Below are 13,259 nucleotides of genomic sequence, written 5' to 3'. Positions count from 1 at the left end.
CTTCCTTTAAACACACCATAAATCAATGGTGTAAGTCCTCACACTCTCAAGGGCGAGCTTTCTCCTTGGCATAGACAAATCAGCAAGCCCTCCACTTAAGGGGAAAAAAAATTCTTGTGGAAGGGAAGGGAGGAGAATGTTAAACTGGAATTTTCAAAGAAATGGAAATAGCAGGGTGTTTAGTTCATGTGTAATATTTTATTTTTAAGAATACCAAAGATAAAGAGAGTCTGCTTGCACAGAAGGAAGAGAATCTGACTAATACAATGCAACAGATGTACAACGATATAGGAGAAAAAGAAGAAACAATTAAAGGTCTTCAAGATATAGTGACATTAGAAAGCTCTAATTTATCTCTCCTACAACACACACTTTCTCTCCGGGACAAAGAGATAATGGAGTTAAAAAATGAAATTGCTTCAGCCAAGATGAAAGAACAGGAATATATTGAAGAATTGAAAGCAAATCACAAAAGGGATATTTGTAGACAGTTGCAAGATTTGAGGACTGGTTTGGAAGAGTGTTACAGAAAAGAGATAGTAAGAGTTAAGGAGGATTGTGAAGAAGAGATGAATAAAAAATATAAAAATGAACATGAGCAGATAAAAAGAGAACTCTCTGCTTTGAATTCTGATGAAGATTTTCAGAATTTAAATGCAATAATTATTGATTTAAATAATAAACTGCATGAGTCTGAAATTCATAGAGAAAACTTGTGCAAGCAACTTAAAAATCAAATGGAGGATTTTCAGAGAGAGAGGTCTGAGATTGAGTTGAGGTATAAGGATTTAGTAGAAGACCTCAAATTACAGCTTACTAATGCAGAAAAACAGGCTAAGGAAGCACAGGAATCTAAACAAGAAAAGGAATATTTGAATGATGAGATCCAAAAGCTCAACTCCTTCATCCAGGAATTAAGTGAAAAGCTGCTCCTTGAGGCAAAAAATAACAAAGATTTAAAGCATAAGCACGATGAAGAAATAACTGTCTATAATTTGAAGCTAAAAAAGTTAGAGCAGGAGGAAAAATTGTTACAGGAGGTGTCAGCATCACAGAAAGCAGAGCTTGAGAAGATGCAGAATAAATTATGCCAGCATGAAGGTGAAATACAGTTAGTTCGTGAAGAACTAGAGTTCCAACATGGCTTGCGAGTGGACTCTTTTAAAGCTGAATTAGAAGACACAAAGAAAAATCTAAAGAAGGTCAAAGCAGCGAAGGACCATAAAAGTTATGAAGCCGATAACACGTCTGAAGAAAATATGGTAGAACTAGGATCTTTCATAGAAGATGCTGACATATTAACGAAATATCTTGTCTCCACTGAGAGACAGGAGCAGTCATACATATCAGACAATTCTGAACTTCTTGATACTGAAGAGGATAGATTTGTGCTAGATAGTAACATCATTTTAGAATCCAACATGGACTCTACAGCAGATAAGTTAATGTTTAGCCCTGATGAACAAAAGTGCGTTAGCAGTGTACTGCAAGGGACTTCTGATGAAACTGAGCTGGAAGCTGAGGCTTTTGCTTCATATTTGTCAGGTGACTCCTTGCTGCAAAGTGAAGTAAGTGACTGTAAGGAGGTGAAGGATGAAGAGAGAGCTGGCTTGATGGAGAGATGTGTTAAGCTATTTAAGGAGCTCAGTGAAAAAGAGTCAGCACTGAACAAATCCTATCAGGAGACCCAAGAAGCTCTTGAAAAATGGGAAAAAGCAACAGCTGAACTTTCCATTACACATTTAGAACTGAATAAGGAGCGAGAAGCACGGGTTCGTTGTGAAGAAGAACTTGATCAAAAAGAAAAGAAGGAGAAAGAGCTTGAAAACAAAATAAACTTTCTGGAAAAGCAGGGTGAAGACAGAGATCTAACAGTTTGTATTGAAGAATTAGGGCTTGGAATAAAGGCTTCAAAGTCACATACTTGGCAGGAGATGATAAAGGACTTCAAGCAGGAAAGAGAAACATTGATGATGCAATTGAGGGCTCAGGAGGAATTAGTAAAAGAAGTTCAAGAGCAGAAAACTGCCTCTGATTCAGTAACGAGTGAGGTACAGTCCCTTTTTGGACGTCAACTAGCTGCTTTGCAAAGCCAAAGGGATCAAATGCAAGCCCAGCTTGATGCCCAGAAGGCCAAAAACCAGACTATGGCCGAACTTCTTGGTCAGAAAACCATATTAGAAGAGACATTACTGAAAGAACAGGAGGCTCTCAAAGCTGAAATCAATAATAAAGAACAAAGTTTAACACTCACACTTAAGGAGAATATAACCTTACAAGAAAGATTGTGTGCTGTAGAGCAGAATCTAATAAAAGCAGAAAAAGCTCTGGAAAAGAATCTTGAAAAAAATATACACGATCTGAATATGAAAACGAAAAACTTTGAAAAAGCACTGGAGTGTGAAAGAGTGGAATTTGAGGAGAAATTGAAATCCAGTAACTTGGAACTCCAGAAACTTAACATTGAAATGCAGGCCAAAAAAATGGAATACACTGAGAAAGAAAACAAACTGACTGAGGAAGTGGCTCATTTGAAGAAGGTTCAGGTGGAACTGGAGAATCACCTTCAGGAAACTGTGCAGAAATCTGCACAAGCCATACAGGAGGTACAGTCTGAGATGAGGAGACATTATGAAGAGGAAATTAGTAAAACGGAATCTCAGCATCTTTCTGAAACAAGAAAAATGAATCTGGTACACCAGGAAGAGGTAGGTAGCTCTGATAATGACACAAGGATTTGTATTTCTGAATGCTTGGTAAATGGTAGTTTCAAAAAATGTCATCATTCTTTTCAGATAGAAGAGTTAAATGCAGAAATAAAAGAGAAGGTGGAAAAACAGCAGAACTTGGAGGCGGAACGAAAAGAACAGATTGGATTAATTAAAAAGGTATTTTTTGTAACAGGCTTTTTTTTTTTTTTTTAAAAGATGCTGCATGTCCAGTTGTATTCAGTCAAAATGAAATGATTTCTTCAGAGGCGGAAAATCAGTTGGGTTTTTGCAAGAGTATAGTTAGTTTTGTTGACTTTGAGACTACTGTCCTAATGGCTTGTTAATGCTGGAAGGACAAAAGTGTAAAATGTCCACAATGCAGTAAAAATTCTGTGCTGTGTTTGTGACGTTCCCCTCTGGTTTTATCCAGACTGGTGATCTGCTAGGTCACTCCAATCCTTGACTCTGGGAGCCAGCCTTACCCTGCTCTGCTGTGAGAACCCCCACTCCTGGGCTGTTCACACACAGCCTCTGGCATGTAAGCTACTCCTTGGATTGTGCAACTGAATGATACTAGCCAATACCTCCAGTCCCAGACACAACCCTAGGAACCTCCGTCTTGCATTGTCCAGTTATGCTCGCTGGACGTTGCAAGCTTCTATGAGTTTGTCAATTTAACAAAGAAATTGATATGTATCAGGCCTGTTATCCCAAGGGGAGCCTCTAACGCACTTCAAATCAAACGCACTGCTTCAGGTAGAATAAACAAATATATTTATTAACTATAAAGATAGATTTTAAGTGATTATAAGTCAAAACATAAGTCAGATTTGATCAAATGAAATAAAAGCAAAACGCATTCTAAGTTGATCTTAACACTTTCAATGTCCTTACAAACTTAGATACTTCTAACCCAGGCTGGCTGGTTGCTCTTCAGCCAGGCTCTACCCTTTGATCAGCGCTTCAGTCGCTTGGTGTGGTGTCTGTAGATGTAGGTGGAAGATAGAGGAAGAGCATGGCAAATGTCTCTTCCTTTTATCATGTCTTTCTTCCCTCTTGACTTTGCCCCCCCCCCCGCCCTTCACAGTCAGGTGAGCTTTAGCTCATCGCAGTTCCAAACTGACCAAAGGCAGGGGGGTGACTCCCTCGAGAGTCTAACAGATTCTTCTGTTGCTGCCTAGGCTAGCATCCTTTGTTCCTGTGAGGCTGGGCTGGGTTTGTCCCATACCTGCTCTGATGAGGTGTGAACTGTGTCTCTGCTCTTGGAGAGATTTTGCCTGGGCTTGTTTTGAGCCATGTGGATACGTTTTCAGCCTCCTAACTACATACATGAAATTATAACCTATAATATTACTGTAACAAGAATGCTCAGTAGTGCATCATGAGCCTTCTGAAGACACTCAACATGACAAACTTTGCATTGCATACCACACAATCGTTTTATAAAGATGAACCTGGGGGTGTAGGGTGTTCCCCCGAGGTACAGAGCATCACCGTGTTCTTCTCTCCAGGTTCATGAACGAGAACATGATCGTGAAATTGCTGAACTAATTATTAAACATGAAGATGAAATGAAAGAACTACGTGCGGAACTAATTAAGAAACAGCAGCAACTGTTGGATGAACTTCAGCAACAAATGGAAGGTACACATAAAACAGAGATGCAGCATGCTCAGCTCCAGTCACAGGTACAGTATGTATACACAGTAATTATTTAGGCAAATTTCCTAGCTGTCACAATTTACAGTTAATTCGCTCACAAAGAGGAGCCTCTTTTCTAACAAAATAAGCAGTCTTTGAAGGAATGCCTTGTGTTATTGTAAAGACTACATTTGAAGAATCAGTAGGGAGTGTTACGCAAAAAGGACTGCAGATACCACCTGCTATGGAAGGGTCTCCAGTGTCCTCAACCTTACCACTTATTCTTTAGAAAATTGACAAAATTTGTGAAGGGAAGAAGCTTGCGTATCTTCATAAATATAAATAAGGATCTGCAGTAACTTCCCGGAATGGAGAGAGGCAGGCAAAGAATAAGAGCCTAATATGCTTTTTTGGTGTTCTAATCACTAGATATGCATTTTTGTGCAAACCTAACATGCAAAGGAAAAAAGTTCTAGTGCAAGGTAATGTTTTACCCTTCGTCTAGTGTTGCTAGACCCCTAGAAATATGGAATAGCAGTTGTATGTGCTGCAGTATTGGGAATTGTAAAGTATGGCGGAAAATCAAACTGAAACTTAGTCTTGCTTCATCGTGGTCTTATGAATCGCATGAAGGTAATCCATCACACAACTTTACTGCAATGTGTATACTGAGTGTATTTTTGTCAGAGTGTCACATCCCTTGTCATGGGTTTTACAGTTTGTTATTGAGTTCACACTAGGTAAGCTCTGAATTTAAATATTAAAAAATACTCCAGATATCCCTCTAAAGAGTCCATGGACCTTTTAATTGTTACATATTTATTGACGCTGTATCAGATAAGATTGTAACATTATTTGAATTTACAAGTGGAGGCCCTGATCTTGCAAGCTGTTACATGCAAATATAATTATACGTGAGTAGCCCCATTGATGATGATTGGCAGGTTGAGGGCCTAAATTCCCTTCTCTCTAAATATTTAATCCATTTTAAAACACCCATTCATTCTAGAAATACATAGGATACAATTATTTTTTGTCTAATCCCTAAATATTGGCTATATGTATTTGTATATATGTAGAATGGAAACTTTATAATCCCTTGTAAAGCTTAGTTGCTCCTACTGCTAACTGATAGTTCAGAACTGAATCGGTGAGCAGCACAAGAGTAATGTATATTTACATCATTGTTTCTATTTCAACACTTCAGATATTGGTCATTCACTCTACTGTAATATCAAATGATAGCCAGTGACAGCTTTGTGAGTTATGATGCACTGTGATGGACTCAAAGGATAAAAGTGGAAATTTGCAGCAATGCTATAGACAATAATAATGTGTATTTTTGCAATTTCCTTTTCACATATCATAACTTTCTGAAGATGCTGCAGGGAGGCAGGTTGCTGGCAGGCATGCTCTATCAGTAGATAAACTTAAGAGGAGGAAAATGCAAACAGTTTGGATACAATATCAAACAGACTTTACTACTGGAAGGAGAGATAGTAAAGACTGTACTCATTAATAAAAAGCTTCTGCAAGCTAGATCAGAACTAGAATCTAGTTTTTCTGCTATTCCACTTCCAGCCATAAATATGTTTTATATGAAAATAACAGACTAGCAATAAATATAGAGGTGTGTATATAATTGAAACTGGTATAGAAAAATGGTAATATATTTCACTTAAACCATGTTTTTCCCCTTCCCACTATAGACACTGCACAATCTCGAGTTGGAAGGTTTACGACTAAGTCTGTCTAATATGCACACATCCCAGCTGGAGTTGATGCAGTCTAACTTGAGAAAAGAGAAGGAAACTGCTCTTGTGGAGTTACGGGAGATGCTCAATGATAAGCGTGCTCAGGAAGTAGCAATTCTACAGAGCCGACATCAGTTTGAGTTGGAGCATATTAAAGAACAAAATCTGAAGGAAAAAGAAGAAATTGCACTGAAATATCAACAAGAACTAGGTATTATGAACTTGGAACTTAGGGGGCTGATCATGCAACTGCTGAGCATTTGATTGCCACACAATTTCTGATGGGGAGATTCTCAGGCCTGGTCTACACTTAAAATTTACGTTGGCATTACTATGAAGCTCAGAGATGTGAAAAATCCACACACCTGAGCATCATAGCTATGCCAACCTTACCCCTGTTGTAGATGCAGCCAGGTTGACTTGAAGAATGATCGACACAGCTACTGTCAGTTAGGAAGGTAGTGTTCTTACAGCTACACAAAAACCTCATTTCTGCATCTACACTATGGGGCTATGACACTGGAGCTACAGTCCCGTAGCTGGACCACTATATTCCCCATAGTGTAAACATAGCCTCTTTTTGTCTGTCCTATGGCCTGTCCTTGTCCCTGTTGAAATCTGTGAAAACTGGCATTGACTGCAGTAGGAACAGGGTTAGGCATTATATGTTCAAGGGATTTAGGCCTGCCTCAGTTATAAAGCCCTTTGCAAGAGAGAATGACTTGATCTCCAAAGATATAGCTAGTGGCACCTTAGAGACTAACCAATTTATAGATTTCCACTCTACTTAGTCTCTAAGGTGCCACTAGTACTCCTTTTCTTTTTGCGAATACAGACTAACACAGCTGCTACTCTGAAAGATATAGCTGTGATAGGTTTCAGAGTAAAAGCCGTGTTAGTCTGTATTCGCAAAAAGAAAAGGAGTACTTGTGGCACCTTAGAGACTAACCAATTTATTTGAGCATGAGCTTTCGTGAGCTACAGCTCACTTCATCGGATGCATATCGTGGAAACTGCAGCAGACTTATACTCTGTGTGTATATAAAGTCTGCTGCAGTTTCCACGATATGCATCCGATGAAGTGAGCTGTAGCTCACGAAAGCTCATGCTCAAATAAATTGGTTAGTCTCTAAGGTGCCACAAGTACTCCTTTTCTTATAGCTGTGATAGTTGCCCATTCGTAGGTTGAAGGCCTTCTCCAAACTCAGGTTTCTAAACTCACTGGTTCCAGCATGATCATCTTATGTCATCCCTATAGACTGGTGTTCCAGTCAATCAGCAGTTTCTTTCTTTCTAAACATCTTCAGAGAAGACGACCTCCTAGATTGCTGCATCACATTTTGTCATCTTGTCAACCTTTATTCTCCCAGAAATATACTTTTAAACAACTGGTTCTTCAGTCATCTGTCATCTTCAATATTTACTTCTGAAACTCTTGGTGTTCTGATGCTTAGTATTAGGATTATCTGTGTAGAATCATAGAATCATAGAATATCAGGGTTGGAAGGGACCTCAGGAGGTCATCTAGTCCAACCCCCTGCTCAAAGCAGGACCAATCCCCAATTTTTCCCCCAGATCCCTAAATGGCCCCGTCAAGGATTGAAATCACAACCCTAGGTTTAGCAGGCCATCTTTGACTTTGAATTTCAACTCGTATGCTTTGCTCTGGATCAGACTTTGGTTGGTGCCAGCTGCTGTTACCAGTTGTACCCCATAAGGTTTTGCCTTACATTGAGTCAGCACCAGGTTCATTGTTGTTTTTTTTGGAGCAAGTACCTGAAAATTCTCCTGGCTTCACCTCCCAATACCTGGAAATTAAGTGAGAAGTCTACCTGGAAGGTACTGAAAGCTTCAGCTGGAGAGCCAGAGTCAAGGGTCCCAGATGAGTTACGAATCTGTATCAGTACCGCCCTTGGTGGCATAGGTTTGGTAAAAGATTCTACAGGACTGTTTCAACACCATCGAGATAATCAGCTAGACTTGGAATTGCTGAAATTGCATTAGGTTTTGCTCTTTGTGCTTCTACATGCCACTCTGGTGTTTCTTGACACCGGTGATAACTCCTTGAGCAAGTCATTGCCTTCTTTGAACGGCAATGACAATTTGTTTGAGAGCCAATAGGCAGCTGTCTCAATTCGTGGAAACAGCTGAGGCCTACAGGTGCCATCAGAGAATATTGAGGAAGCTGATTTCTTTCTCTCTCAGTTCAATGAAGTGGTCCCTTATGCTTATGGTGAAGGGAGACTTCTGCATTGTGGAATTTCACTGTGTCAGGATTGAAGTCTATGCCCTGTCCTCAACTGTTTTTTGGGTATAGATGATGCAGGAGACTTGTTTGAGGACAAGTGTGTCTTCACTGGGCAGAGTGAGAGAAATATTGATTTCTTCTTTAGGAAAAGTTTGCATAACATGTCTCTCACCCTCACCCCGCCGCCCCCCCCCCCCCCCCAGTGTGTCTTAGGGTAGTTCGCTGAGAAGTGCCTCTTTTGGCCGTAGCTGCTTGCTAGGACTCCCATCCCCATGTGAAGCTTACGAGACTAGTGGTGGTCAGCTGCTGAGCCTTAGGACTCTTTTTTAATCTTTAACAAGCCTAAGCTTGTTCCTCAGCCTTTGATGCTAAGACTGCTGAAAGTGGTGGTGAAAGGATGCTGACAGTCCTCTTCAGGTTTGCTGTTGGGTCTCACTTGCTGGAGACTTCAGGAGGCCAGCATGAAGGAGGGAAGGGAAAATCATCCAGTATCCTCCCTTCAAGCCCTCTGCTTTCTCCAGTTTCTCTCCCTCTTTTCCTTTAGACTGTAGGAGATGCTATGCAAAGAGCTGAGGAATGGGATGTGGTTGGGAGGAGGGGGTAGAGAGAGCTTGGGGGAAAAGCGGCCTTCAGGTAGTGATCCAAAAAAATAGCATCATCGTTCGTCCCCCATGCTCTGTGTCGGAGACTCTGAAAGTGAGGTACTTTTTCTCACTATTTGCTGCCTCCTGCTTCTGCTCCTGTCTCTGGAGCTACTGATGAGCTGAAATTAGCTTTGCAACTTCCACTGACCCATTCTGATAATGATATTTAAAATGTATATAGCTCTTTAAATTGGTTTTATCAATTAAACTTTGGTCCTATGCGCTAGATCTCTACTAGATGAGTTCAGTAAACTATTTCTCTTTTTTAGATTTTTAAGACTCTGAACTCTATTTTAAAAATTCAATTATGTGATAAATTAGATAAAGTGTTCCAGATTTACTTAGAATTTGCTAGAAAAAAATCTCTCAGCACATTTTTATACACTACAATTTCAGAGCTGGAGGTGGCGGGCGCAAGGGTTGAAATCAAATTTGTGATGGAAACGTTAGCTATGTATCAGAGTAACAGCCGTGTTAGTCTGTATTCGCAAAAAGAAAAGGAGTACTTGTGGCACCTTAGAGACTAACCAATTTATTTGAGCATAAGCTTTCGTGAGCTACAGCTCACTTGTAGCTCACGAAAGCTTATGGCCAAATAAATTGGTTAGTCTCTAAGGTGCCACAAGTACTCCTTTTCTGTTAGCTATGTAATGGCTCTGGCTGCTAGATAGTAAAAGGAAGATGAAGAATGTTTCCATTTCCCTTCCACGCACAAGATGCTTGTTTTTTAGGCTAATGACATGTGAGTAGAAGCTTGAAATATTATTTTGATCAGGGGTAGAACTGAGGGGGGACAATAAGTGTTCTCTCCCAAGTTCTGCTGGCAAAATAAGCTCTGTCCACTTAAGACCTCAGTCTGCCTCTTGCACTGCATCATGTAGACATTCAAAATATGATCATGAATGTTCTTTGAACTCCTTGGGCTGCCCCTCCCCCCAAGTGAAGTTTACATATATCTGTGTCCTCTGCTGAGCTCCTTTTTGATTAGGAACATATAAATGGGATTACACTCCCAAGCCCACCCCCCTCTGGTTAAAATAAGATGCCACTTCCAGTAAATCTGTGCAGAATTTAGCAATATGATTCTTCCGCCTCTTTCTTGCATTCTTTGCACAGTGAAGTAGTTAACAAAGTTGGCATCTGAAATGTTATTATTGGGCATCTAAGTTAACACTACGTAAATGAATGGGGCACTTTACACCTCTCTAATGGTGTCATGCTCTCTGCGGACTTGGGCAAACATTGCTGGACCAGTTGCACTAAATTTACATCTCCATGGTTTTTGCAACTGAAACAAGCTAGACACTTATTCCTGTAAAATAAGAGCTGACACTCTGGCATATAAGAGAGCAGTCGTGAGAGTGGTGGTGGTACATCATACTGCTATGTGCCTTCTAATTCAAGCCTTGAATGTGATGTTTAAAATAAAGTAGGTCTTTCCATATTTTAAAATGTCATTAGACCCAATTGTTTCTTACTAGTTTGTTTAGTAAACAGAATTTTATTTTGCAGATGAGAGGAAGAAAATAGAATTGGAAATGGAAAAGAAACACATCCAGACCCTGGAGGTATAAGTTCCATACTGTATACTGGACAAGATAAAACTGTACTGTAAATCAAAGCTACCATGATCTCTTCCCTTTTCTATTATAACATTTTTGAAAGGGCAAATAAATGCAATATAAAATAAAAAGAAGCAGTAAAATATTACTCTTAACTGCTTTACTAATGCACCTATCCTGTTCTGTTAGACTCTTAAAGGAGACTGTGCACTGAAGACCGAAACATGTTTAAAAAACATCCGTGAGGAGCTATCTGAAAAACATCAGACTGAAATGGGTGAACTGCAGAAAACTCTGAAATTGGAACTAGAAAGAGTTAAAGAAGAGCTGAAGAGTCTATCTCTTAAAAAAGAGCAGGCGGAAAGTAAGTGTTATGTTTTGGAAAGTATTAGCTTTGTTGCAAGATATTTATTGTGAGGGATTCAAAGCTGGCTAGAGTAACTTTAGGAGTTGTACAGTGCATATAAAACAGCAATAATTTTTCAATTTTAACATTTGCAGTTAGAACCATGCCAATGATGCATAATTGTTCAGAAATTAGCAATTACAAAGTGACTACTTTAGCCAATGTAGCTTATCAGTCTTTATATTAATGTGTAGTTGTAATTGTAGCAAACTTAAGGTGAAAACCCAGTATGCATTTTCCCCACAAATATCAGAAAATGCAAGTGCCTACAATTTGTAGAAGTTTGTCCAATAAAAGATATCTCACCCACATTGTCTGTCTCTCATCCTGGGACCAACATAGCTACAACAAGACTGCAAGCTACAATTTTGCTGTCAACTGAGGGCCGAATCCTTCAGCGTGGGGCACGAGTCATTTGTGGTTTTGATTTAGAGTAAATTGCAGATTCTCTGTAGTTAGAAGTCCTTAAATCAAAATTTGAGGACTTCAGAAATTCAGCCAGAGATTATGGGTCTATTACAGGAGTGGGTGGTTGAGGTTCTATGGCCTGTGAGGTGCAACAGGTCAGACTAGAGTAGCCGTTCTCAAACTGTGGGTTGGGACCCCAAAGTGGGTTGCGATCCCATTTTAATGGGGTTGCCAGGGTTGGCTTAGACTTGCTGGGGCTTGGGGCCAAAGCTGAAACCCAAGCCCCACTACCTGGGGCTGAAGCTGAAGCCCGAGAGCTTCAGCCCTGGGTGGCAGGGCTCAGGTTACAGACCCCCCTGCCTGAGGCTGAAGCCCTTGGGCATGGGCTTTGACCCCCCTGTCCAGGGTGGCAGAGCTCAGGTGAACTCAGGCTGTCGTCCACCCTCTTGGGGTCGTGTCATAATTTTTGTTGTCAGATGGGGGTTGCAGTGAAGTTTGAGAACCCCTGGACTAGATGATCATGATGGTTCCTTCTGACATTAAAGTCTATGATAGTCTGTGAGTCTCTTAATTAGGCAAAACTTCCACTAATTTCAGTGAGTGTTTTGCCTGATTTAAAGATTTCCAGATAGTATTCTGAACAGCCAGACTCCTGTTTGGATCTTAACAATATGGATGTATGATAGATTTTGGCAATTCTTTAAAATAATTGTCTCAAAAGTTACCTTCCTTAAACAGCAGAGTAACTGAAAGCCTCATTACTCAGAAAAGTGAGGGCCAGGATGAATAAATGACCACATGTGTGAAAATTTTTGTTGCTTTTAGGAGTCTGAAATGTGAGTGTGAGGGGCTCCTGAAGCCCTTGCCTTTGGAGAATTCTATCAGCAGGAGGCATAGCTGGCAGCAGCATCAGAGGCTGGTGCCTTCCGAGAATATAATAGGCCCACTGCCTTATATAGCAGCAGCCTGAGGAGTACAAAGAATTTATCCTGTGGAGAACTTGGCACCCAGTACCTCCTGCACTGTGCTTACATGAGGTGAAGCAGGGAGAGCTGGCCAGTTGGTTTGTGAGCCATATGTCCTCTGAGGTACCTAATACGTGAGAGGCAGGGGAAATGGCAACTATTGCAAATAAATGGAAAGCTGGCTTCAGGGTAACTGGCAATGGGGAACTTTGTGCCGGCTGGCATGCAGCAACACCAGCCCTGAGATATAAGTTCCATCCTGTTACCCATGTATAGCATTGGATACTTTTGCTATCCTGCTAGCAGTCCTCTGGCTGCTGTGAAGGAAGTCACCTATGAGTTTCTTCCTATCCAGTCTCCTGTTGATCCTTTACTTGTTCCCCCAGAGTGCAGAGTCCAGCTATCTGTATGTGACAGAATCATTTCTGTTACTGCATTGTGGCTGGATGGGAGTGACTTGCAGGCAGGGTTTCCTCTCTGTGGCAGAGCAAAGGTCTGTTGAGGAGAAGCAGGTGGCAGGTCCATTTTGCTTAGGGAGAGCTCACTTAGATGGTTGGAGTACTCCAGCTGCCCTGAATCTTTCAAGTGCTCCTTTCTGTTTGAGGTGAGTGCATCTGTCCTTATCTCCCTTCCTTTTTCTGCAACTGTTTACGTTGGTAGCAGAAGTGCTTTCCCGTCCCATGGCCAACTATTTCTCCTTGCCTTTCGAGTCCTGGCTGCCAGCAACATTGTGAATGGGAGGTTCTCTGGAGAAATGTGTTCCCTGTGCATTTAAGGCTGCTGCTGTTTATTATGGCATTGTCTCTTACATATGTTTCATCTTCAGGTAGCCACCTCTGGTGTCCTCCCTGAGGACCTCACCACCTGTTGATGGCATTGCACACAGTGGACCATAAGGCTCTGTGTGGAAATATCAAGTT

At 40.8% G+C, this 13,259-nt stretch overlaps 1 protein-coding gene across 4 annotated transcripts in view; it reads left to right on the top strand.

Moving 5' to 3' along the window:
• Positions 1-13,259, top strand: part of PCNT (pericentrin) — a 240,105-nt gene that overhangs the window by 70,582 nt on the left and 156,264 nt on the right. For all 4 annotated transcript variants that reach the window (XM_077830537.1, XM_077830538.1, XM_077830536.1 and 1 more), the window contains exons 7-12: positions 210-2,708; positions 2,796-2,888; positions 4,223-4,399; positions 6,062-6,317; positions 10,511-10,566; positions 10,750-10,924. In XM_077830537.1, the coding sequence (XP_077686663.1) occupies positions 210-2,708; positions 2,796-2,888; positions 4,223-4,399; positions 6,062-6,317; positions 10,511-10,566; positions 10,750-10,924 (3,256 nt within the window). The remainder of the gene's footprint in view (positions 1-209; positions 2,709-2,795; positions 2,889-4,222; positions 4,400-6,061; positions 6,318-10,510; positions 10,567-10,749; positions 10,925-13,259) is intronic.

The sequence above is a fragment of the Eretmochelys imbricata genome, chromosome 11 (genome assembly GCF_965152235.1).
Source record: "Eretmochelys imbricata isolate rEreImb1 chromosome 11, rEreImb1.hap1, whole genome shotgun sequence".
In the NCBI taxonomy this organism is placed as follows: domain Eukaryota; kingdom Metazoa; phylum Chordata; order Testudines; family Cheloniidae; genus Eretmochelys; species Eretmochelys imbricata.
The sequence above is the reverse complement of the archived record's forward strand: the minus strand, read 5'-3'. Positions and strand labels throughout refer to the sequence as shown.